This window comes from Urocitellus parryii, chromosome 12, assembly GCF_045843805.1.
Source record: "Urocitellus parryii isolate mUroPar1 chromosome 12, mUroPar1.hap1, whole genome shotgun sequence".
Classification (NCBI taxonomy): Eukaryota; Metazoa; Chordata; class Mammalia; order Rodentia; family Sciuridae; genus Urocitellus; species Urocitellus parryii.
The window spans coordinates 90,106,047-90,131,851 of NC_135542.1; the positions used below are offsets into that span (position 1 = coordinate 90,106,047).

General features: G+C 41.8%; 1 protein-coding gene across 17 annotated transcripts in view; it reads left to right on the top strand.

The window, feature by feature from the left end:
- The window catches only part of Dysf (dysferlin), a 207,897-nt gene that overhangs the window by 160,235 nt on the left and 21,857 nt on the right, over window positions 1–25,805 (top strand). For all 17 annotated transcript variants that reach the window (XM_026405156.2, XM_077791802.1, XM_026405158.2 and 14 more), the window contains 4 exons: window positions 11,598–11,696; window positions 21,974–22,102; window positions 22,363–22,518; window positions 24,010–24,101. In XM_026405156.2, the coding sequence (XP_026260941.1) occupies window positions 11,598–11,696; window positions 21,974–22,102; window positions 22,363–22,518; window positions 24,010–24,101 (476 nt within the window). The remainder of the gene's footprint in view (window positions 1–11,597; window positions 11,697–21,973; window positions 22,103–22,362; window positions 22,519–24,009; window positions 24,102–25,805) is intronic.

Consider the following 25,805-nt stretch of genomic DNA (forward strand, 5'->3'; position numbering starts at 1 on the left):
GCCACCGGGGAAGCACATTGTGATTAGAGATGGATGAACAACTGATCAGAATGAGGAGAGCCAGTGATGTGATCTGAAATTCAGTGGCAGCTGACCAAGATGGTCTCATTCGTCCATCTCCTCAGGCAGGGATGGCTTCAGCCTTGGTGCTGTCTCCCCTGATGGTGCAGGTGTGGACAGCTATCAAGATTCAACCCTGGGTTGGGCACGGTAATCCCAGTGGCTTGGGAGGTCGTGAGTTCAAAGTCAGTCTCAGTAAAAAGCAGGGTGCTAAGCAACTCAATGAGACCCTGTCACTAAATAAAATACAAAAATAGGGCTGGGGATGTGGCTCAGTGGTCAAATGTCCCTGGGTTCCATCTCTGGTACAAAAAAAAAAAAAAAAAAAAATTGCAACACTTGCTTCTTTCCAGGGTGGACCGATTGCTTTTTCATTGATGTATTCTTTCCCTGGATGTACTCACACCTTCCCACAGAGAGTTAAGGCTTAGCAAAGGAGGCATTCTTCTCTGTTGAGGTGATTTCTGCCTCTCCTTGTTCAGATCCCCATGCATTTATTTCATGGTCTGATTCTGCAAGGGCGGCCCTGTTTCACTTAATTCCAAATTTCAGGGGATGCTTCATTGCGGCTCATGAGTACTGACAACAATTTATCCCAAGACTTTGAAGCAAAGGTTTTTCTGAGCAAAGGAATCAATTACAGGGCGTGGCTCCCCAGTCAGAAGCATTTCCAGAAGGCATAGGAGACAGCTCCTCTCTGCGCTTCACGGTTTCACCTCTGAACTTGGGAGTCGGAGCGGGAGCGTTTTAACTTTAATAGCGTTCACGGTTTTACCTGTCCTTTCGTACCTATCAGTGGAAATAATTAAGAAGATACTCAGTTTCTTCTGAAAGCAGGTTTCCTGAGGACATGACGTGGCAATGTTGGTGTAGCCCAAAATCACTGTGTTGGAAGGTAACAGAAGTGTATTTCTTTTAAAAAGATCTGGGTTCAGCTGCTGCTACAAAGACTGGCTTCTCTGCTCCCATTAATGTTGAGGGGGTTCGATGCCCATGGTGTAATCTGGACCTTCCTTGTGACTCATTCTCTTATTTTCTCAGAGCAAATACAAATCGCCCATCAAATGACAAGTGAAGGCATTGGGGGGGGGTGGGGGGTGGCGGGCAATGAAGAGAGGGAAATCAGAGCCGAAATCTGTTAGCTATTTGGAGTAATTGGTTATTTGCTGTGTTTGCTGGTTGGGAAGCAGAGCACATACTTTACGGTCTCTCCTGTTACGGGGGCTGGAGTCACCCGCCGATATTGGATCCTTGTTGCCGGAGCCCTTGGCTCGGGGCGCCTTTCCCCTGCTTGGCATTCCTGTGGTCTCCTCGGGGGTGCACCCCTCCTCCCTCGATGCACACTGCAGGGGGGACAGCCCGGGGTGAAACTCGTCTGGCAAACTCCAGGCCCCATCGGGAGGAGGAGGAGGAGGCCCCTGTTCTCCCAGCCAGCACCCCTAGCCTCCACCTTCACCCGCCACCATCCTCCTCCCCGTGAGGTCTTTCCCTTGGGCTCAAAGGACCTGCTGGTCCATTCAGAGAAAAAAGACTCTTCTCTTCTTATAGGGCCATTCCTGGCTGTCCTTGGATATCTACAGATAGAGAGCTTTCTCCAAGGTTTAACCTATTGCCTCCCTCTCTCTCTTGGTCCTGCACACCATCCCCCACCTCCCCTGGGTCTTAGTAGTGCTTGGAACCTGCCAGAGCTCACTTCTGAGCACAGGGCTCCTCTCAGGGTGCTTGGTGAGGTTCCTTAACTCACTCGGGTGTCCTTCACACCTCTCTGCATGAACCGTGGCCTGGGGAAATCAGACTGAGTTAGCACCAGTTCAAAAAATTATTTGAAAAGTCATGTGATTTTGTGTATGAAAATGCACAGTCACTCCAACAGTAGGTTGACTTTGGCCCATAGGAGGCTCCCCCCAAATCCTTTTAAAATTGAATTTAAGATAGCTAATATTAGTGTCTGTAGTTTGAAAAATACTTCTGTAGTCCTGGGAAGGCCTTCAAAAACAGTTTTTCTCTCAAGTAGCATGCTGGAACTTTTTAAGTAAAAACTGGCTCCCTCAGCAGCGGGCTTAGGTGAGCTCTTGCCCACCCAGCCCTCCTGGAATCTGCACAGATTCTGAATTAGAGATGTGTCATTGGTTTCTTCATAGATTTGGATACTCTGATGAAATCTTCTTTCATTCAACCTATTGAATGGGTTCCATTCAACCTACTGGATTCCATTCCTTTAGGAGTTCTCCGTGGGTATATGGGATCAGGCTGCCCTTGGAAGACCAAGTCCATGGGCTCAAGTATTCAGCTTAGGCTCTTGAGTTGGGAAAGGGCCAGCAAGCTGGGTCCCTCAGGCCTCCTGCCTATGTGAGCCCCCATTTAGAACAGACTGGAAGTCAAATGACGAGGTCCCCTTACCATCTGCTTGACTTTGCTGGATCTCAGGCAGGCTTATTCACTGGGTCTTTGAGAGCAATTCAGCACTTTGGTTCAAGGCCTCCCCCCCGCCCCAGGCCCTGCTGCTGATCCAGCTTGAAGTCAGGGTACACAGAGGAATGATCTCCTGGACAGACGAGGAGGCCCGACTACAGGGAGTGTCAACAAGAGTTTGAGAGCCCAGTGTTCCACTTGTGGAAATAATTAAGTGATTTTTTTTTTCGTTTTTGCTGTGAGTGTGGAGAGTTCTGCTGAATCAACATGGTAGCTGGAAGTGGGCATTTGTCTGTGTGGTTTTTTTTTTGGGGGGGGGGGGTTAAGTGGTTTAGTATGCGTGGGGCAGGGTCAGTTTGAAGTCAGGGTATTCGTCTGGTCTGCTGTAGACGTGAGTACTTGAGTATTATGTATGTGTCTGTATTTGTGTGTCATGAGTTGGTAGTCTCAGTCCCTTAAACCTCAGAACAATTAATTGAAGAATTAGAGGAATCATCATAGTATTGTTCCAGTTATGCAGATGGTGAGTCAGGGGGTAGCAGTGTTGGTCATGAAGTGGATGATGTTGGTCATATCAAGAGAGTATATGGGCTGGGATGTAGCTCAGTGGCAAAGCGTCTGCCTCACATTTACAAAGCCCTGGGTTTGACCCCCAGTTCCAAAAAAGACAACAACAACAAAAAAGAGTTTATCATGGTAAACTTCATAGGTCAGAGAACATCTTCAAAGACATTAACTCAGAGTCTCATAATAACCCCAGAGTTGGATTGTTATAATTATCTTGATGCTAATGATTCTCTAAGAGAAATTATGTTCAAAATAGTCTAGGATGTGTACCTCTGGGTTGACACAGGCAAAGAAAGCCTTCTTAAAATCATACAAAAAAGGACTCCTTTATTTAGAAGTGAGTGCATCCAGCATTCTCCATGGTGACCTAAGATTTAACATTATAACCTTGCTGAAAGATAAATGTCGCCAAGTGCGGTGGCTCACGCCTCTAATCCTAGCAGTGATAGAGGCTGAGGCAGGAGGATCGTGAGTTCAAAGCCAATCTCAGCAAAGGCAATGCACTCAGCAACTCAGCGAGACCCTGTCTCTAAATAAAATACAAAATAGGGCTGGGGTTGTGGCTGAACAGTTGAGTGCCCCTGAGATCAATCCCCGGGACCCCCCTCCCCCCAAAAAAAATGATTGTTACCAGAAACTTTTCTCTTTGATTCAAGCAGTCATCCAGGGGAGAAATTAAAAGTTTTGTTTTTGTCCTCCAACCCCACCCCACTTTCTAACTTCACAAAAAGGAGGGGATAGAATTATTATTGCCAATTTTGCTTTCCACATTTGTGTTAAATGTGTTAGACCCACTGGCTGATAATGAGAGATTAAATGTTTGGAATGTACCATGCTGATTTGGGTCTTTGGAGGGATTAGGGTGCCCATTAGGCTGGATTGAGCCTGGAGAAACATGTCTTTGTTACATGGCTTTGGTTGCTCGGGAACTGAGCGTTGGCTATTAGCTGAAATCGGAGAGGCTCTCAGTCCGTGCCTTGATCACACTTGCTTGGTTGGCTGACTGAACAATGAGGGGCCTTGAACCTGGAGCATGGGAGAATAAAGTTTTAACAGCCAGATTTCTTGTTAGAACCTTAGATGACACTTCAGAAATCAAGCCTCTTGCATTTCTTTGGTCTCCTTGCCATGCTCCAAGGCTAGATGCTTAGCTGTTGCAAAATGAGGTCAAGAGCACACTTGGAATTAGAGAACATAGAGCTGCGTCCCTTTTGGCACTTTGGAGGGTGGGAATCCATCAGTGTCAGAGGGTTAGTTGGCCTTGGCATACCTGGGGTAGGGGGAAAAGCTACTCTGCTTTTTTGTGGGTCTCGTTCTTATGGGTGTGCAAATGTACTCTTGAAGTTCCTGGGAAGAGAAGGAAGAAATGGGCTTGGAATAACTCCAGCAGAAGCCAGATTGGTATAATGGCGGGGATGATATTTTCAAGTCACCTTTGAGAATGTTAGAAATATAATTTTACTTTTCTGTAAGTCAACTTACTCTCTCCTTTGAGTTCATATATTTTTTTTTTCCCCTGATGGTAATCCTCAAGATTTTAGGTTTAAACTTCTGTTAGTTTGGGCTTTCTTTCCCCCTCTCCGTCCCTGGGAGGCAGCTAAATTCTGGTTTGGGCTTCCATAATGTCATTACCTCTGCAGGGCGTGAGTCCTATTCCTGGCATGTGTCCACCCTGGCATCTAGGGGCCTGCTGATTTCAGGGCACATGGATTATATTCCATCTGCTGACAGCGTCTTCTCATCTCTGCCCCACCATCCTGTAAGGCCTCCTGTCCCCTCCCCCTTTAACTAACTTGCAAGTCCACCCAGGGAGCGTGGCGCTATTTAGCAGCTAGCTCTCCCATGATTCTCTGGGATCTATAGGAGAAGTCAAGGATTCGCTGGGCTCTCTCCCATGACATCCATGAAACCATCTTCTGTCAAGTGCCTCATGCCCCCATTCTTCTGGTAACTTCTGGATGCTCCCAGATCCCCAGAGTCAAGGAGGAGCCAATGGGAGTGGGGATAGGCCTTATCAGGAGACTTCACAAGTCTCTAGTTCTTGCTTCCTGTCTAGTTCTTGCATCCGATGGGGGGAAAGCTGGCTTGACAAAGCTTTCTACAAACCTGCCATTTTAGTGGTACATTATCTGCCTTTGGAAACTCCAAAGCCATGGTTCAGCACCTGCAGCCAGGAGACCACAGATGCCCCCCGCTGCTATTTAGGCATTCATATATCCATCAAAAATTTACTGAGCTGCAAACTTGTATCAGGGAGGGTTCTAAGTATTGGGGATATGGGTGTCCCCATATCACAGAGCTCTGCCTGTGGTAAGAAGACACAAGTGACCTATATGGGGTGTCAGGTGGGGTTAAGGACTATGGAGAAAGGGCAAGGGAAGGTGAGTAGGAAGGTGGAGAGGGTGCTGTCATGTAAAATATGGCCATTAGGAGGGAAGGACTGAGATGGCATTGGCAGGGAGGGAGCTCCTGCAAGGAAATGGCATGAGGGTGTGAAGAGTTGAGGACCCAAAGGGCCAGTGTGGCTGGAGTGGGGTGAGTGAGCAAGAAATCAGAAGGGTGTGAGGTGAGAGAGGCGAGGCTCCTATCACTAGTGGCTTTCCAGGTTGTGAGGGCTTTAGCTTTATTCTGAGTTGACAAACAGAAATAATTAAAAGCTGGGTGGCTGCGGCCAGTGTCTAGTTGCCGATGGGCAGGATTTGGTAGAGGTGAGTGTGATGATGTAGGAGAGGATGGGGAGGATCATGGAGTGAGGTCTTTGAATGGGCCATAGGTAATGAGACCTGGGCACAAGTAGAGGCTGACCTTGGGTCAGCTGACAGCCACAAGGGGAGAGGTGGCGAGGGCACAAGTGCTGTGGGGTCTTGAAGAAAGACAGCAAGAGGGATCAGGGTCCATGACAAGAGCAAGGCTAGGGAGGAGCATAGCGGTCCAAGGAGAAAGAGAAGTGTGGAGGAGTGGGGGTGTCAGGAGATGAGGAGAGAAAAGGGCTAGGAAAGGAGTCGGGGAGGACAGATGGCCCTGGGTGCGGTGGAGACTGACATGAGCGTGGAGCGAGACTGGGCAGGAGGTTTGATGTTTTCCTCTGGTCATGTTTGATGTTCGAGACAGGAAGAGCTGGATTGAAACCCAGGCTGTTTGGGTCAGAGATAAGATGGCTCCAGAGAAGGGCAAGAGAGTTCAAAAGCAGGAAGCACAAGACGGGGAGCCAAGGACTGGAGGGGCAACAAGCGGAAATTAGGTCATGTGTCCACCATGTCTCCTCTGCAGGCACCATCTGCATTGAAGGTGAGGGCGGTTGGCTAGAAGAGGGGTCCTCTATGGGATGCAGGAAGGAGATGGGGGCAGACTCACTGAGTGGGTGGCCCCACTGTGATCAGAAAAGAAGCTTTATCCTGGAGAGCAGTTGCTGCCATCTCCTCTCAGCCATTCCTGGGATCTGGCAACCCCTCATTGATTATTTTTGTCTCATTTCATATAAATGGAATCATAGTTTTGTTTTTTTTTCTTGCGATGGACTTTTATTGCTCAGCATGTTTTCAGGGTTGATCTGTGCTATAGCATGTTAACTGTTTTTTATGCATTTTGATTGCCAAATAATATGCCATCGAATGAGGGCATCCTATTTTCTTTATTCTTTCTTCAGTTGATGGACTTTAGGGTTTTTTCCCCTTTTGGGCTCTCATGAGTGATGCTGCTATCAACATCCAAGTACAAGTTTTTGTGTGGACCAGACATCTTCATTTCTCTTGGATCTATGCCAAGAGCAGAAGTGTTGGGTCATTTGGATCTTTGTATTTAACACTCTGAGCGGTGGCCAGACTGTCTGCCAAAGTGTCCGCACCATGTGATTTTCCCACCACAGCGTGCGAAACTTCCAGTTTCTCCATATCTTCAGCAACACTCTTTATTATCTGATTTATGGGGTATGGCCATTCTGATGGGTATGAGATATTTTCTCATGATGATTTTGAATTGCATTTCTCTGATGGCCAATGCTGTTGAGCATCTTTTCATTTGCTTGTTGGTCATTTGGATATCTTCCTTGGAGGATAAATCCATTGCTCATCTTTAAATTGGATTAATTGTCTTTTTTTTCTTATTGTGTGAGTTCTTTACATATTCTGGACACAAATTTCTTATAAGATAAATGATTTGCTAATATTTTTCTCCCAACCTGTGAATTGTCTTTTTAACCACGGTGGTGTCCTTTGAAACATATTGCTGTTATGATTTATTTAAAAAATTTTTAGGTTTTAAAGTTTTGAAAGACATTCTTGTATGCAATGAAAACTCAGAAATTTTTGAGTAATACACACAAAGAAGGAATAAATGAAACATAATCTTACCATTAAGAGGTAAGTACTATGAATATTTGGGAGTCCATTATGCATTTTATAAGTCTCATCAGTTGTGAATATCTCTCCAGTTCAATATTTCTATATAATCATTTCTTACGTTGCATAATCTTTAATAATGTGGGTGAACAGTTTGCCTAAATAGTTCCTTGTTCTTGGACACTTAGGTTGTTTCCAATTTTTCACTCTTTTTAATGAAGTTAAATCTTTCTGAATATGCATGGTTAATTTCTTTGGATGGGTTGGAATAGAATTTCTGGGTCAGAGCATATACATTAAAAAATTTTTTTCTGAGGATAGTGCTGGGGATTGAATCCAGGGCCTTATGAATGCTAAATATGCTCTCTCCTCAGCTACATCTCCAGGACCCGATTGCACATTTTTAAGGCTATAGAAACTTGTTCCCCATTTGCCTTCCTGAAAGATTGAGGCCAGCTATGCTCTGCCAGCAGTTTGTGGGAGATAGCCCTTGGCCAAGAAGCCCACATGGTCCATGAAACAATACTATTAACAGTAATAGCATTGCATTTATGTGCTATGCACCATTTCAAGCACTTTATACATATTGACTGATTTATTCCTCATAATAACTCAAGTTGATGTTATTTTGCCATTTTACAGATTAGATGATTGAGGCACAGAGAGGTTATATTGTTGCCCAAGGTCAACAGCTGGGAGTGCAGGATTTGAACCCTGGAAATCTTGTTCCTGAGTCCTGGATCCTAACTACTTTGCTTTATTCTTGATTTAGGTCTCTATCTTATGCAATCAATTGTGGACAGAGGTAGCTGTAGGTATAAATGCTCAGGAGGGAGGAAGCTTGGTACTCTCAAACACAATGCTGACTGTTGCTTTAAAATGTTCATCATGCTAATAAAGCTAACCCTTATTTTTTAATTTATTCTAATTTGTTATATATGACAGTAGAATGCATTATAATTCAGATCACACATATAGAACACGATTTTTCACATTTCTGGTTGGACACAATGTAGAGTCACACCATTCCTGTCTTCATACATGTATTTAGGGTAATGATGTCCATCTCATTCTACCATCTTTCCTACCCCCCATGCTCCCCCTTCCCCTTCCTCCTCTTTGCCCTATCTAGTGTTTGTCTAATCCTTCAATGCTCCCCACAAAAACCCCATCATGAATCAATATCCTTATATCAGAGAAAATATTTGGCATTTGTTTTTTGGGATTGGCTAATTTCACTTAGCATTATATTCTCCAATTCCATCCATTTACCTGCAAATGCCATGATTTTATTCTCTTTTAATGCTGAGTAGTATTCCATTGGGTATATATACCACATTTGCTTTATCCATTCATCTACTGAAGGGCATCTAGGTTGCTTCCACAGTTTAGCTATTGTGAATTATGCTGCTATAAACATTAATGTGGCTGTGTCCCTATAGTATGCTGTTTTTAAGTCCTTTGGATATAGACTGAGAAGTGGGATAGCTGGGTCAAATGGTGGTTCCATTCCAAGTTTTCCAAGGAATCTCCACACTGCTTTCCATATTGGCTTCACCAATTTGTAGTTCTACCAGCAGTTTATGAGAGTGCCTTTCCCCCCACATCCTCGCCAACACTTATTGTTGTGTGTATTCTTGATAACTGCCATTCTGACTGGAGTGAGATGAAATCTTAGAGTGGTTTTGATTTGCATTTCTCTAATTGCTAGAGATGTTGAACATTTTTCATATGTTTGTTGATTGATTATATATTCTTTTCTGAGAAGTGTCTGTTCAGTTCCTTGGCCCATTTATTGATTGGGTTATTTGTTTTTTTTTTTTTTTGCGTGTGTGTTAAGGTTTTTGAGTGCTTTATATATCCTAGAGATTAGTGCTCTATCTGATGTACATGTGGTAAAGATTTGCTCCCATTCTGTAGGCTCTCTATTCACCTCACTGATTGTTTCTTTTGTTGAGATGAAGCTTTTTAGTTTGAATCCATCCCATTTATTGATTCTTGGTTTTAATTATTTTGCTATAGAAGTCTTATTAAGAAAGAAATTAAAGGGATACATAGGAAAAGAAGAATTCAAATTATCACTACTTGCAGACAATATGATTCTGTAACTACTAGACCCAAAACATTCCACCAGAAATCGTCTAGAACTAATAAATGAATTCATCAAAGTAGCTGGATATAAAATCAACACCCATAAATCAAAGGCATTTCTGTATGTCAGTGACAAATCTGCTGAAAGAGAAACTAGGAAAATCACCCTATTTACAATAGCTTCAAAAAAATAAAATACAAGGGAATAAACAAAAAAGGTGAAAGACCTCTACAATGAAAGTTTTATTGCAGAATGATCAGAGAATGTGACTGTCTTGGGGTTTATTTCTGAGGCTTTATTGAGATTTGCTTTGTGGTTTTTGATTTTTTTCTAAGTGCTTCAAGGGTGCTGGAAAAGAAGGTATATTTTCTGTTTTGGGTTTACATGTTTGTTTGCTTGTTACCATTAATGGTATTATCCAGACTCTCGGTCTCCTATTCTTTTTTAAGTTTACTTGGATTTTCAAGACTGAGAGACATAAATCCTTTCCCACAACTCTTGTGTTCCTGTCTTTTCTTTGTACAAAAACATACTAGTTGGTTGTCTGTCTTTGCCTGACTTATAAATGCAAATGTTAAAGTATCTGGGCTGGGAAAGAAAGGAATTGAGCAGCTAAACTGAATTCCATTTTAACCATTTTTACCTACGTGTACCTATTTGTACATATTTGTGTGTCTTTGTGTGTTTCTGTGAGGGTGTACATGTGATTTGGCATATACATTTCCCTTAGATGTGACTGTGTCAATATTTTCTCCTGTGTGCTGGTCATTGTGAGTTTGACATATGTGTCCATATATGTGTGTTTTTCTGTAGCATCTTTTTATTTAACTTGAACCTTAAACATCGGGGCTAGAGACTGCCTTGCTATTAGTTTGGCTTTTTGTGGAGTGGTTAAAAGTCAGGAGCTCTGCCCCTTTGTGTGTTAACCCATCTGAATCTTGGTTTATCTCTCCCGGCAGCAGAAGATCTTCCTGGTAAGTGGGTCCAGTACCAACAGCTTCTCTCTGGCACTCATTCTTTGCTCTGTCTGGGGACCAAGAATGTTAGGACCCTAAACCCCTGCTGTCATCCTCAACCCAGAATGCCTGTTCATGTGGCCCTGGCCTGGCTTCTCTTGTGCTCATCCCTTCATAAGCAGGAATTTAAAGGACTTGGTGTTGGTCCAAAAGGGCCCCTAGTATTTTCAGAAGTTTGATGGTAGCGATTCAGGTTATTTTATGACCTAGTGCAGGCTCCTCTGGGATTTCCTCTTTGGATACCTTGCACATGGCCTTTCTCATTGTACTGGATGAGCTGCCGGGGTGTGGACAGGCATAAACTGAGTGCCCAGCCCCATGTGGGTTTCTGAGGCCTGCCTCCTTGTGACCATCCCTCCTTTAGGGAACTTGCTGACTTCCTGGGGGACAGGGCACATTCCTTAGACAGGACATGGCCGGAGGACTGTTCCCCGCTCAAGAGCTGGAGGAGATAAAAGGTGGGAAGGTCAGTGTTTGCCACACAGACTACAGGCCCCCCTCTTCCTGCAAATGTGAGTGACTAGAGGAAGGAGAGGGCTGAGAGAGAGAGAGAGGTGACAGCCTCCTCTATGCTCACCCAGTCCCCCTGTTTAGCAGCATCTTTTGAATACAGGTCACTTAGTATGTATTGATTTTTAGGGAGTGTGCCTTGATTTGACCTCTAGGAAATCTAAGTTTGGGTTTCCAGTGTGGGGAGGGGAAGGGCAGGAGAGGTCTAGTGCATTTTGTTCATCAATAATACATTACTGACATTTCCCCCCAGAGCATCCTCGGTACCCTCTGATTTTAGCATTGGTATGTCCTTGGGATATAGAGGGCGCCATGATAATCATACCCACCTTACAGAAAGGCCCGAGAACCTGACAGAAACCCACACAGTGGGGTCAGCACCAGGGCCAGAGCCTCTGCCTCTCAACCCCAGGCAGAGGTAGACACCCTCTCCTCCAGTCTGTGCCCTGGAGAGGCAGGGTTTCAGCTCCCTGCTCCCCTGAGCTCTCCTGTCAGGTGAGCCTTGGCATCTGGGCCAAGCCGGCGGCCTTGGTGGGATCCATTAAGAAGGACCTTGCTTGGCAAGTTGTTTCTTACATGGTCTCTTCCTTTCTCCCCTCCCAGGAAGAGGAGTTCATCGACTGGTGGAGCAAATTCTTTGCCTCAATAGGGGAGAACGAAAAGTGTGGCTCCTATTTGGAGAAGGATTTTGACACTCTAAAGGTGAGGTCTCGCTCCCAAGATGGGGTTCTCTTCAGGCCTGTCGTCACGGGGCACCTGGGATGGGCAGCGGGAGATACAGCAGAAAGATAATGTGTGTGTGTGTGTGTGTGTGTGTGTGTGTGTGTGGTTGCGACTCTTGATGAACCAATTGGAATGAGAAAGGTCACCCACCTATTTGGACCAAGAAGTCAATGTGGGCTGGGATAACTAAGAAAGTATTTTGGTACCTGTGATACTTGAAGTATTTGTAGGTAAAATGATGCTGGAGTTTTGCCTTAAAAATGCCCCTTCAGACCCCAAAAATATGTAGGAGGAAGATACATGGTATGGGTGGTCCTCTGACAGATTTTCAAAAGACTAAAAATGAGTAAGCCTATAAAGCATTAATTGTTAACATTGGAGATGGGTACTGATCTCTTCTAGTGTTGTTCGAACTTTCCTATAATAGAAAATTTGTATTAAAATAAAAAGTGGAATCAATCTGAGAAAGTACCTGTGGCCTCTGAATATAAAAATATGGTGAAACCTTGTCTCTGGATAAAAACCAGGGCTATTCAGCCAAATTCTGGTATTTTGAGGAAGTTCTAAAAATACAATCACTCTTTTAAAAAGTGGATTCCTTTTTAAAAAGATGCCCAAAGTGACTCAAAAATCACTGCCCAAAGGAGTTGCAAGTTTCCTGTACAGGTTTACCAGAAAAAATCCAGGATGTCAGGTTAAATTTCAGATAATGATGGATGATTTTAAAGAACAAGTATGCTCTAAATATTGTGTGGGACATACTTATCTAGAAATTATTTTTTATTTATCTAAAATTAAAATATAACTATGTGTCCTATATTTTCACTCACTTCTTTTGAATGTAAATGAGAAAGATTCTGTGCCCCACGATTACCCACAGGCATGGATAGGGGAGAACAAATGGTGGGTGAAGACTGTCACATGCATGGGAAGGGTCCCCAGGACCTTAAAGGGGAAGGGATAAGTGAGGGTCCAGAGTAGTTGGGTGGCCTGGTTTTTCAGCTGATTTTTCTGGCTGAGAGTCTTTGGTGGGGACCCTGGAAGGTGGTTTCACAAGGTGGCAAATGTCATGTCTGACGTGTTGGAGGCTGCCTGGTGAATTGTGCCTGGAGACCTGCCAGCTCAGAGATTAGGTGACAGGCAGCAGCAGTGGCTCCCCCAGCAGTAAGCTCTTCCTTGACTTCACAGCTGGGTATGTGAGGTTGGGCAAAGGGACAGGACTATTTGTGTACCAGGAAGAAGGTTCAACACATTAGGTCTGGCATGTGGTCCTGTGGCCTTGCCAAAAAATGAGACAAACCAAGCAAGAATGAGGACTGCTGCCAGGGTGGCCAGTGGCCCTAGCCCCTCGCTGCTCCCTAGGATGCCGGATGCTGAATTGGCACCCAGCCCTCTTGCTTGACCTCTCTGAGGAGATCTCCAAACAGCATCCAAGTGAAAATAGCCTGTCCAAAGCAAAAGGCATTCCAACTATTTATGGGGGGAAAACTAGGCTTAGAAGGAAGTCCTTTAAGGATAAGTAAATAGAAGAAAACCAGCATCACCAGCATGGGTCTTTGAAAAATAGCCTATAGCATAATGGAGAGAACAGAGTATACAACAAGTGGAGAAAAACTCATTTTGGAATTTACTAGCATAGGGCAAAAACCAATGCATAGTCTCAAATAGCAAAATGAAAATAAAACATATAACAAAGCATTTTAAACAAATTATAGAAAAAAACAGTAGAAAAAGAGCAATACATATTGGTTTTCCTAATAAGCAAAAATAGATTAAACTCTCCTATTAAGTGAAAAGGACTCTTAGACTATATCAAAAGTTGAAATTCATCACACTATCTGTTTTTTTTAAATATTTATATTTTTAGTTGTAGTTGGACACAATACCTTTATTTCACTCATTTATTTTTATGTGGTGCTGAGGATCGAACCCAGGGCCCCATGCGTGCTAGGCAAGCTCTCTACCACTGAGCCACAATTCCAGCCCCCATCGCACTGTCTCTTTATAAGACATGTCTAAAATGTACAACTTAGAATGGTTAAAAAGATGCTTTGGCAACCAATATTTTGGCTACAAATACAATTTCAGGTAAGTATGAACAAAGGGGAAGCAGGTAGAACTAAAGTAAAAAGCAAAGAAAAAAAAGAGTTTTATAGAAATAAAAAAGATACATTTCAATGAGAAGACTCCCAATGCTTAGAAATATTTGAGCAAAAATGGACAGGGATTTATAAACAATTACTTCAGACAGATAAAACACAGAAATTAAAATTGAAGTGAGGGATTTTAATATATATTACTTTTTGACCAGTCAAAAAATAAATAAGAAAATAAAAAATCTGAATAACGGGGTAGATGTTTTAAAGTTCTATCAAGTTAATGTTGCATCTTTACATGAAGTCACAGTTGTAGCTTTAAAATAGAAAATAAAAGTCATAAAAAATAGAGAATACATTTCTTTCTAATGCTCAGAGAATGCTTACAAAGTTTGATTACATATTAGTTTAGTAATATGTTCCCCAAAGCAGATATCATACAAGAGAGCTTAAAATAAAATGAGAAATTAATAACAAAAGTTTTAAAAGAAAGTTAAACCAGTTTGAAATTTTAAAAAGTATTTTATTAGGACTTCCAGTACGAAATGACTGCATAAATCAGCATTTTTTCCCTTTTCTCTTGGAAATCATTCAAACCCACAAAATCCATTTTTTTTTTTTACCAGAAAAGTTGGAAACAAATACGAGTTGCAGACTCCAAAATATAAGTAAGGGCTGCCCAAGGACAACTGAGATTGGGTAGAGACCACTTAGCAGTAAATGATGAGAAGATGCATTGAGGAGGATGAAAGCGCATAGGGGTAGCAGATCCCAGTGAAACTATCCTTCCAAATGGAAGAATGCTGATAATTATTTAAGATGTGTGATGAGTACATGGGAGTGTGTTATCTATTTGTTTTTACTTCTGTGTGCTTGGAAATTTTTTATAATAAGTAGTTTTAAAATATAGTTCTTGGAATTGAGGTTGCACTGTGAAATATGAAAGTTAATCCCCTGTTTGCAACACTGGAGCTTTGGAGACAGGATCAAAGTGATGGCAGAAGCCTCCATAGACTGGTTTGGTTCTAAGAAGCAGAGATGGTGAACTACATGAGGATCACCCAGATGAGCCATAGTTGCAGGAAGCAGTCTGCTTCTGTGGTAGAAACAAAGGGAGTAGCTGGTCCAGGAAAATCCAACTTACTTAGTGACAAATAATAGTAAAATAAATGGTATAGCATTAATTTACAAATTCTAAGGGGTGGGGAAGGAGGGGAAAATATAAATCAAATTTAGAAATGAAAGAGGATATACACCCACTGAGAAATTTTGCCAAGGAGCAGAAGTGATGGAACATTTTTCTGTGAGCTTTACAGAAATGGGGCTGTTAGAAAGCAAAGAAAGGGATGATGAAATGAGTGGAGAGGAGTGTGAGCTGGTAGGACTCAGGAAAAAGGAAGATGAAACATGAAATTGGAAGGAGCAGAGGGCAGCATGGACACATGGGGAACAAACACACTCAGGGGTGTAGAGGACAGAAATGACGAAAGCAAGCAAATGATGGAAAAGGAAAAATGTGAAAAAGGAAAAAGAGAAAATGGCAGATATTGAAGTCAAAGAAAAGAGGCTCAACATTTGCATAATTGGCCCCTCTGAAGATGATAACCAAAACAGTGAACCGAAACAAGTAAACATAATAATTTAATCCAGCTTCACTGGAATGAAGGAATGTTGAATATACATTTTGTAAAGGTCCACTGTGTATGAGGAAAAATGGACCCAGCTTGGTCAACTCTGAGACATATACTAGAGTAATTACTGTACTTCAGAGTTAAAGAAAGAATTCTTTGGGTAGTCATAGCTCTTTCTCATTCCATGGGGTGGAGGAGAAATAGATCAAGATGACTTCAGTTTCTCTACAACCTTCAAAATCTTAAAGACTGTAAAGCACCATATATAGGATCATCAAAGAAATGCAGGGGGACCTGAGGATTTTACATTCAGCCAAGCTGTCCTCAGGCATAAAGACTACAGACAGCCGGGTGTGTGTGTTCAGGAACTGAGTTAATGCAATTCCTAGGAGCCCAGCTTGACAGAACTCTCAGGGAAGAGCTTTAGCCAGCTAGGTGACCAGAGCAGAAGGACTGTGCGTGATCCCATTTTATCTTAGAATCCAAAGGAAAACGAACGGAAGGCTTAGGCTCAGAAGACAATGTAGACACCACATGATATGGTAAATGCAGAATAGACTGAAAATGTAGAAATGATAAAACTGACAAAAAGTCAGTGGAGAAGGAGGAAAGAAGGTGAGATGAGACGTAGAGTAAGGACATTAATTGCTCTATTACAAAATGAATGGAGTGGAGAGATTAAAAAATTTGCAGATCACACCATAGGACTATAAGCAAATTATGACCAAATAGTAAAAGATAATCATTAAGAAGAAAATGTTGCCTAAAACTAGGCGATAGAGAGGGAGAAGGAGGAATATAAAGTTTAACCCACAAATACTGTCTCCAAAGACATAGAGGACTAATTATTATTAGTATGTATACATTTATAATACCAGAATGGAAACTCAGGTCATCCTAGATACCAGAACACACGAACACACACACACACACACACACACACACACACACACACACGCATTGGGCAGCTAGAGATTTCTAAAAAACCTATGAAACTAGAAAATTCCATGGCTAGCTCAATAGAAAACAAAGGTATAACTAAGGCTAAAAGTATATCTGTCATATCACTACCTGTAACATCAACTGCTTATTATGAAATTTAAATTTGATCTCAAAACAAAATCTCTGTTAAATCAGACCTCAAAACAAAAATCTAACTCTAAGACAAAGAGATTTATAAAGAGTGAAAAATAAAAAATTGGTAATATGTGTACCAGGCAAATGTAAATGAAAAGATAGCAGAAGTCATGATGTTAATACTAGATATGAGAGTTTTCAGGTTCCTAAGATTGAACAGGACAAAAGTTGGCAATTTATGGTGCTCAGTGGTACAAGTTCAAGATAGCACAGTAATGAGAATGTCTACGTGTGAAGCAAGACAACATCATCAGCTACAAAACAGAGAGTACAGGAGATGGAAGAAGCAATAGAAGCATATTGAAAAGTAGAGAGAGATTTTAATCCACCTCTCTCAGTATATGTCAGATCAAGGGGACAAAAATGTGAGAGGATACAAAAGCCCTGGCATAATTAGTAACCCAATTGAACTTGGAAGTCTGAGAATAAAGACCACACCTGTAGCACGATTACAAAATAATGACTATGTAACAGACCATAGAGAGAATCTTAAATTTAAAAAAAATGATGCCATCACAGACACCCATTTTCTGATTATAATGCTATAAAATTCAAAATTATCAATAAGATCAAAAGTCCTCACGGCCTCTTCTATTTGGATAATTAAAAAATACAAACCCTCTATTAATAATTTTTGAGTGAAAGAGAAAATACAAACCAAAGGTGCAGGATATCTAGGAAAGAATGATAAAATACTAGACAGTAAAACTTACTAAAGCAGCTTTCAGAGTACATTTATAGCCTTCAGAACTTAGGTTAATTATAAAAGAATAAAAACTAAGCATCCAATTCTGAAACCAAATAAAACTGTAATTACATAATGCCAAGAAAATTAAAATGAAAATATTATCTATCAATACAAATAGGGCAATGCCAAGACAGTGGCAAGCAGAGACAGTTTTGAGGCAGTAAATATTTTAAGTATCATGAAAGAAAGAGTAAAGTGGATAATAATAATAAATTATTATAATTTATTATAATTATATAATTATTATTATAAATTTATTATTTAATAATACATTAAAACACAAAGAAAATATAAAAGCAGAAATGAGAAACTCAGAAAAGAGAAAATGATAGAACTGAAAAATCTGAGAACTTATCCTTGAATTGAAATGAATCAGTAACATGAACAACTCTCCAGCTGATTCAATAAGAGATGTAGAGAAAAACAAGCCAAAATCCGTAATGGAAGTAGGAACATATGATTATAATGAAGAATTAGAACAGTTCAGGAGAATTTTAAGTTCTATGGAGGGCCCTTCCTGTCTGTGGATTTCATATCTGCAGACTCAACCAATCTCAGATGAAAAATAGTTGAGAAAAATTTATTTTTACTGAACATGTACAGAGTTTTCCTCCTATCGTTATTCTCCAAACAATGAATAAGTAGTTGTTATAACTACTTATTTGAGTGAAGGAGAAAATACAAACCAAAGGTTTACTTACATAGCATTTACGTTGTAGTAGGTATTATAAGAGAATGGTATAACTATGCTGGAGGATGAGAAAAACTATGCCATTTTATTTTATTTATTTTTATTTATTTTTTGGTACCGGGGATTAAACTCATGGGCACTCGACCACCAAGCAACATCCCCAGCCCTATTTTGTATTTTATTTAGAGACAGGGTCTCACTGAGTTGCTTAACGCCTTGCTAAATTGCTGAGGCTGGCTTTGAACTCACAATCTCCTGCTTCAGCCTCCCTAGTTGCTGGGATTACAGTGTGTGCTGCTGTGCCCAGCCTATGCCATTTTGTATAAGGCACTTGAGCATTTACAGGTTTGGGATATTTCCATACTAATAAGATTGAAAATCTCCTTGAAATGAGTTAATTTGAAGGCAAAGAGAAATACTAGGACTGTCTCAAGAAGGAACAGAAAACTATGAAAGAAACAGGGAAGTTATCAGAGAATTATCTCCCAAGAAAAAGCCACAATCAGGAGATTAAAGAGGCAATTTCTTAAATATTAAAAAAAATAATTCCTATGATACATACACTACTCCACAGCAGAAAAAGAAAAGTAAAAAATCTTGTTTTTTTTTTATAGAGCTAGAATTGCTTTACTACCAAAATCTGATAAAGCCCACTCATACATATAAATCTCATTTATGAAATGAATATATGTACAAAATCTTAAATAAGACCAAAGGGAACCAAATCACATATTAAAATAAAAAGTCACGCATGATAGTGAAATTGACTTTATGGTAAAAATAAGGAGAGGTCAATATTAGGAAATCATTAATAATATCCATCTTATTGAAAGGTAAAATTAACTGAGACTCAATAGATATAGAAAAGCATTTGGTAAGATTCAGTAGCTACTGTTGATTCTTTGGAATGAGTCACATATCGGAAATAAGAAGGAGTTTCCTCAATGTTAGAATATATCTCACCAACAGCCAACATTCAGCTTCATGACTTCTGCAGGTCTCTATCCCTAGAAATTAGGCCTCTGTTTCTAAAGAATGTTCCTTAAGTGCATTTTTCTGGGGAGAGGGTTCATAGCTTATTGATCAGTGATCACTGAAGTCTTGTGTGACTCAATATACGTCTTTAGGGAAGCTCTGGGGACATCCCTTTTGACAAAGAGAAGAAAAGACTCACCATGACCACATACGTTGTTCTAACCATGTGTATTCTAACCATTTCCATGTGGACAAAAAGAAATAGGTCACTCATTTTAGAAAAGAGGAGACAATTATCATTACCATCATGTGTGAAGGATTTGCTTGACCACCTGAAAAGAATCTGCTAAGTCAGAATCACTAGGAGAACCCAGGAAGATGCAGCAACTGTTTAGAAAATCTAGTGCATTTGTCTGGGGACAGGGTTCACATTTGCAATACCAATTAAACATTTATCTTAGCTAGGAATAAACTTAATGAAAAGCATGTAGGCCCTATATGAGGATAACTAGAAAAATAAGTTTTGAATAAATTCAGCATCAGATTATATCTCTGGATAAAAAAAACTAATACTGTAAAGATCTTGATTCCTTCCTCCAAAATTAATTTTAAGTTTAATGTGAGTCTAATAAAAATTCCAAGAAGCATTTGTTTAGAACTATACTTAATGTTCCAAAATTTCATCTGGAAGAACTTCAGAATATGTTATGGAGCTGCCATAATTAGACATAGTGTTAGTGAGGAGTAGACAGAATGATAGAGTAGAATAGAAAGATATCACAACCAGCAGGATGTGTGATCACTTAGTGTGTGATACAAGTCACTGTGAAAAGGAGGAACAGTTTAAACAAATAAGACCTTAGACAATTGCATAACCATTTGGTGAAAAAGAATTTGAATTCTTTCCTCACTCTGTGTACCACGTTGAATTGGGTGCTTGTTCCTGCTGAAAGAAGAAGACACTCGGAGCCTAATTTGAAAGGCAGAAGCTGTAAGGAAAAAGGTCTTTATGAGACTGTGTAGAAATTTCTGGAATGGCTAAGAAAACAAACAAATGGAGCACAAACACACACAAACATGACATCAGCACATACAAACATAAACATACCATAAAAATATCATACACATATCATAAACAAGATTGAACAGCAAGTGATCAACTGGGATGAGATATCTGTATCATGTTTGCTAGACCAGTGGTTAATATCCTCTACATACAAAGAGGCCTTTCAAATTACTACAAATCAGAAAACAGACACCAGGAGATGGAAAAAGGATAAATAACAAGGATGAGCAGTTCACAAAGAAGAAATACAAAGGGCTGATAAACCCATACAGGTTTTTCCAGTGGACAAATAAATGTGAGTTAAAAATTCAATATACCATCTTTCATCTATCAAATTATCAAATTAGTATCTATCAAAATTAACAAACGTTTAAGTGATGTATAAGGCTAGAATATGATACATTTGCACCTGTAGTTGGAAGAACGAGTCTAGACAAATTTTCTAGAGGGCAATTTGACTGTGCTCATCAAAGTTCTTAAAACATTCATACGTTTTGACCAGGATTTCTTTTTCTAGAACCTTACCATAGAGATGCATTTAAATGAATACACAAAGCATATGGGTAGCAGTTTTAAAACTCCTGTAATTTATAAGTAATTTTTAAAAAATAAGATTGAACAATTGCAAAACTAAATGTTGGCCATAACTTATGGTACATTTATATAATTTGATGTTATATTGCCATTAATGAGGGTCATGTAGAAGTATATTTTTCACCTATAAAGATATTGTGAGGATAAAAAAAAAAGTTAACACAATTTATTTCCTGGGACTCCATTTTGGTAAGAAAAAATTCCAATAAAAAATATTAAGAAAATGTTCAAAAGGACACATACCAATTTTTCATCACATAATTATTTGTTATTTGGGGGATTTTAAGTGTTATTAATTTTTCATATTTGATTATAATTTATAATTTTTAATATTGTTATCACTTGCATAATTAAAATATTACTTGGAAGAGAGAGAATTTAAGCTGGGCCAAAATGAGAAATAATATTTTAGAAAGATAAGAGAGCAACTAATGTATCTTTACTGTTAATTTCAGTTTTAACCAATTCAGCATGTCTACCTGTTAACATATGAACCAGTTCAATATTACTTCTATCATCTTTATCATCTGTAAAAAAAAAATACTATTTCATTTTTCAATTTCAAAAAAATTTTTCTAGCAAATAATCATTATTGGCTATTTGAGAGCAGACAAATAAATAATAGATTCAACAAATTTAAGCTGATGCTCAGCAGCTCTGCTCGGCTTAATGTTTGATGCTGTCCTCATTGGACATCCTGAGCAGGGGTTCATTTTTGCTTGAAATGCTGATCTGTTAATTTTCCAGAGTTCTGACTCCGTCTACAAATAAATTTAACTTTTTATATGTTTGTAGGCTTATCTTCTTTTTTTTGAAATATTTATTTAGTTGTAGATGAACACACAGTATATTTATTTATTTTTAAGTGTGCTGAGGATCGAGCCCAGTGCCTCACACATGAGAGGCAAGCACTTTACCACTGAGCTACAGCCTCAGCCCCAAGCTTATCTTCTTAAAAAAAAATGCACCATTCATTTTCTGTGATGATGCTCAAATACGTAGAATGTTAATTCAAACACTCACTTCCATAATGGACTGAACCAGTGTCTTCCCTCTTGCTCCCTCTCCTGGGGTTTTCGTTCCATCTCTGACTTTTCCCCCATTTCTTTCTCTTCTTCTTGGTTCCTCTGCACCTCTCCCATCTTGCCCTTCTCTTTGTCTGTGTTCCTTTATTTGTTTTGGTCCTCACTCACTTTCTTCTTCTCTGTTCCTTCTCTCTCTTTCTCTACTTTCATACTATTGTGTGTTCCCTCCTTTTCCCATTTCCTCTTCCTTTGCTGTCCCTCTGTTCGCTCTCCCATGTCCCCCTATATGACAGGTCTATGACACATCATTGGAGAATGTGGAGGCTTTCGAAGGCCTGTCCGACTTTTGTAACACCTTCAAGCTCTACCGGGGCAAGACTCAGGAGGAGACAGAAGATCCATCTGTCATTGGGGAATTTAAGGTAAGTCCCTGAGGATGTGTCCCTGGGTCAGCCTAAGTAAAGAAGGGGGTGGGGGCAGTAACTGCAGTGGTGACCATGGTGCTGATGTTCGTGACCACGTGGGTGGTGGAAGTGGTGATGCTCCTGATGGTGGTAATGGGGCGGCATTGGGCTGGGTGAAGTTCATGTGATGATTCTCCTAGAGATGAGAGCAAGGGTCATAATGGTTATCGTGCTGGTGACAATGCTAAAAATCAAAATTAATCTCTCATTTTTTTCAGGGCCTCTTCAAAATTTATCCCCTCCCAGAAGATCCAGCCATCCCCATGCCCCCAAGACAGTTCCACCAGCTGGCTGCCCAGGGGCCCCAGGAGTGCTTGGTCCGCATTTACATTGTCCGAGCATTTGGCCTGCAGCCCAAGGACCCCAATGGGAAGGTAACTTTCCTAGAGCACTCAGAATGGCAGGCAGGACTACAAATGGCCTCAGGAGTCTGGACATGGTCTCTGCCTCAGGGAGTCACAGTAAGCTGGGGAAACCAGAAAAACCTGTGCAGAACTGAGATGTCACTGGATGGAGTTTTTGTCAAGGACCAAAATGTAGGAGGTCAGAGAAGGGCAAAGTTGGTACAGGACTTTGGAAATATGTAGAAGGTTTTGGGGAAGGAATAGGATTCTTAAGTACAGATGGAATTTTGATAGGTCAGGAGGGAGAAGAAAGTAGTATTTTAAGAGGAGTCAAAAGCACAGGCAAAGGTTTGAAAGGGGAGGGCTTGGCCCACTGGCCATTAGGATGTGACATAAGGATCAGCCTGGAGAAGGTGTAGGTGGAGGCTGGGATTTACAGGGCATCCGTGGTGGGAAGGAAGGAACGAAGGAGGGAGGAGCAGGGTTGGTAACTGCTGTGCCCAGCTGTGGTGGAGCTGGAGGTAGAAGGAAAACCAGGAATGCTCGAGGTGCCTTGATTTAACATTCTGGTGTTTTGTTCATCATGGATTATTGGCGTTGATTTTAATTTTCAAAATACTGCACTGAAGTATTATTTATCTTGAGTCCTGACTTTTGGGGCCCTCCCTTAAATTGTATGCCCGAGGCAAGAGACTCAGCTGTCTCACCCTAATCCTGGCCAGAGATGGAAGAAGGAGATTTGAAGGAGGGAAGGAGTCTGGCAGTCACAGGGAGACAGTGAACTGGGGGACAGAGGAACGCTGGAAAGAGAGAGGAGAGCTGAGAGGCAGGAGCGGTCCTTTCTTACCTCCTGACACAGGTTCAGGCCTCCTGTGTGTCCTGGAGGCTGTGGGGAGGGGCTCAGCATTCTCCTCCTGCTGCCTGGCCTCTCAGGGCTGGGAGGTCAGATGATCCTCAGCCTTGGCACCACAGATGGCCTCCAGGATGTGGCCGGGTTGGCTTATATCCTTCACACCTTCTCCAGCCAGGCTTGCCCTGGGCCTTCTCTGGCCGGGCTGTTCCTGGAGGATAGCTGAAGGACTGCTGTTGCTTTTGGGCCATATCCAGGAGATCGGCTTGGGCCAGTCTTGGTGGAGAAAGTGGGACCATCTCTCCCCCTGTCCATCTGCTTAAGCAGCAGTCACAGAGGGAACCCCAGCCTGGCCTAGTCCCACATAGAATCCAGTCTGTTGAGTGTGCGAGCATGGGGGCTGGGCACTCCCCCAGCCTCTCCGGTGGGGTGATGGATCAGGGGTAATGAAGACTCAGGTGCCCCACTCCCGCTGCAGGGGCTGAGGCTAGAGGCTTGTGTCAGGGGCCATGGGGTGTAGGGTGGGCCTCCTGGCCTGGCAGAACACAGTCCACATCACAGCCTCCCAATGGCTGGCCCCCTCACCCCGTCCGGAGGCAGGGGACTCAAGAAGCCCCCAAAGACACATTGGGATAATGATTTCACTTCAGTGTCTCTGTGTTGTCCTTCAGTGTGATCCTTACATCAAGATCTCCATTGGGAAGAAATCTGTGAGTGACCAGGATAACTACATCCCCTGCACTCTGGAGCCTGTATTTGGAAAGTAAGTGGGGAGCAGCTGGGTCCTGGGCTGCAGAAGCCAGTCTGGATACCCCACAGACCAGTGGGCAGATGGGGCTGCTGCTGGGCAGTTCCTTTCTCCTGGGGCAGAACTGTATTCCCTAAATCTTGCATTTGGTGGGTATAATCTGAGCTAGCTCTCAGTGAGCCAAGGGCTGGAGTCCCAGCAGAAGCCCCTAGTTAGCACACTTAATGATTGCCTAGAATATCAGAAATCTGCACAGAAGCTCAGAAGATGCATCGGTTAATTCCTTTTTGCATAAACTTTTTCTTTGGATTTACAGAAAAGTGACAGAGAGGATACCGAGTTGCATATACCTTTAGTCCTACTTTCTATCTTACCTTCACCCAAATGAGGAAATGACATCAGTGCATTGCTATCCACTAAACCCTGGACTTTATTAGACTCTCACCAGTTTTCCACTAATGTCCTTTTACTCTGCTTTTCTGGTCCAATGGACCATGTTGTACTCAATGATTTTTCTTTTAGTGCCCCACATGTGTCTGCTGTGGGTAGTTAGGGGAAGAATGTAGACCCGAGAGTAAGTGATTCTAGAACGAGAACAATAGAAGGAAGTCTCAGTGCTCATGCTATGGGAGCAGCTTCTGGGCATCCTGAAATCCTGAATCACTGCTTGGTTGTGAGCTTTTTTAGGTTGACAGCTGGTGGCTGTCTCTCTAGCACCTACAGAAGCAGCCTCTTCTGATAGAGTCAAGTGATATATTGAATTCATACCTGGTAATCCGTTTGGTTAGTTGTTGTCATTTAGCCTGTGACCAAGACCCTGTCAGCCTGGGGAAATGCAGTTTTTGAAGGGGAAACGGTCCTGGTCAGCAATGCAACACCACCAGGCTGGGACTGGAGGGAAGGTGGAGGGTGCAGAGGGCAGCGCTGTTTGCTGAGCCCCAGTGGCTGGCACACGGCTGTGGCTAGTGGTAATGGGCAGTGGATGGGCCTATCCCACAATGTGTGTGCGTGCGTGCCTGTGCTTGTGTGTGCACCCAGGGCAGGTTGGAGAACACACTCCTCTCACTCCCATCTCCTTCCAAATCATGCCTGAAGGCTGGTGTGCCTGGTGCTTCTTGCTCCCCCAGATCCCAGCAGAAATACTCTCTACAACCCTTGAGATAATCAAACACAGCTTTGTTGTCTGACAGTGCCCTTCCCTGATGGATGTTGTGGTAGGCAAATGGCTTTTCTGCCTTCTTTAAGTTCTATCTATCTATCTATCTATCTATCTATCTATCTATCTATCTATCTATCCACCTACCTACATTCCTACCCACCCACCCACCCATCCATCCATCCATCCACCCATACATCCATCCATCCATCCTAGAGATTGAATCCAGGGGTGTTTTACCACTATACAGCTATACACCCAGTTCTTTAATTTTTTACTCTGAGCAGGGTCTTGCTGAGTTGCCAAGGCTGGCCTCAAACTTGTGATCCTCAGCCTCCCAAGTGTGGCATTACAGGCATGAGCCACTGCGCCCTGCTAAGCTCAGCCACTTTAAGAAAGCCACAGACTCACAGCCACAGGGGTGAAGCTACTATGCTCATCCATGTTTAACCCTAAACACCCTGATGGTGCTAGGGGAGTATTTTCCTGTTCGAGCTACTCTTTAGGTTCCCCAGATGGAGTGTGTGGGTGAGCGTGTGGAGGGTCTCTGCCTGTCCCCTTGC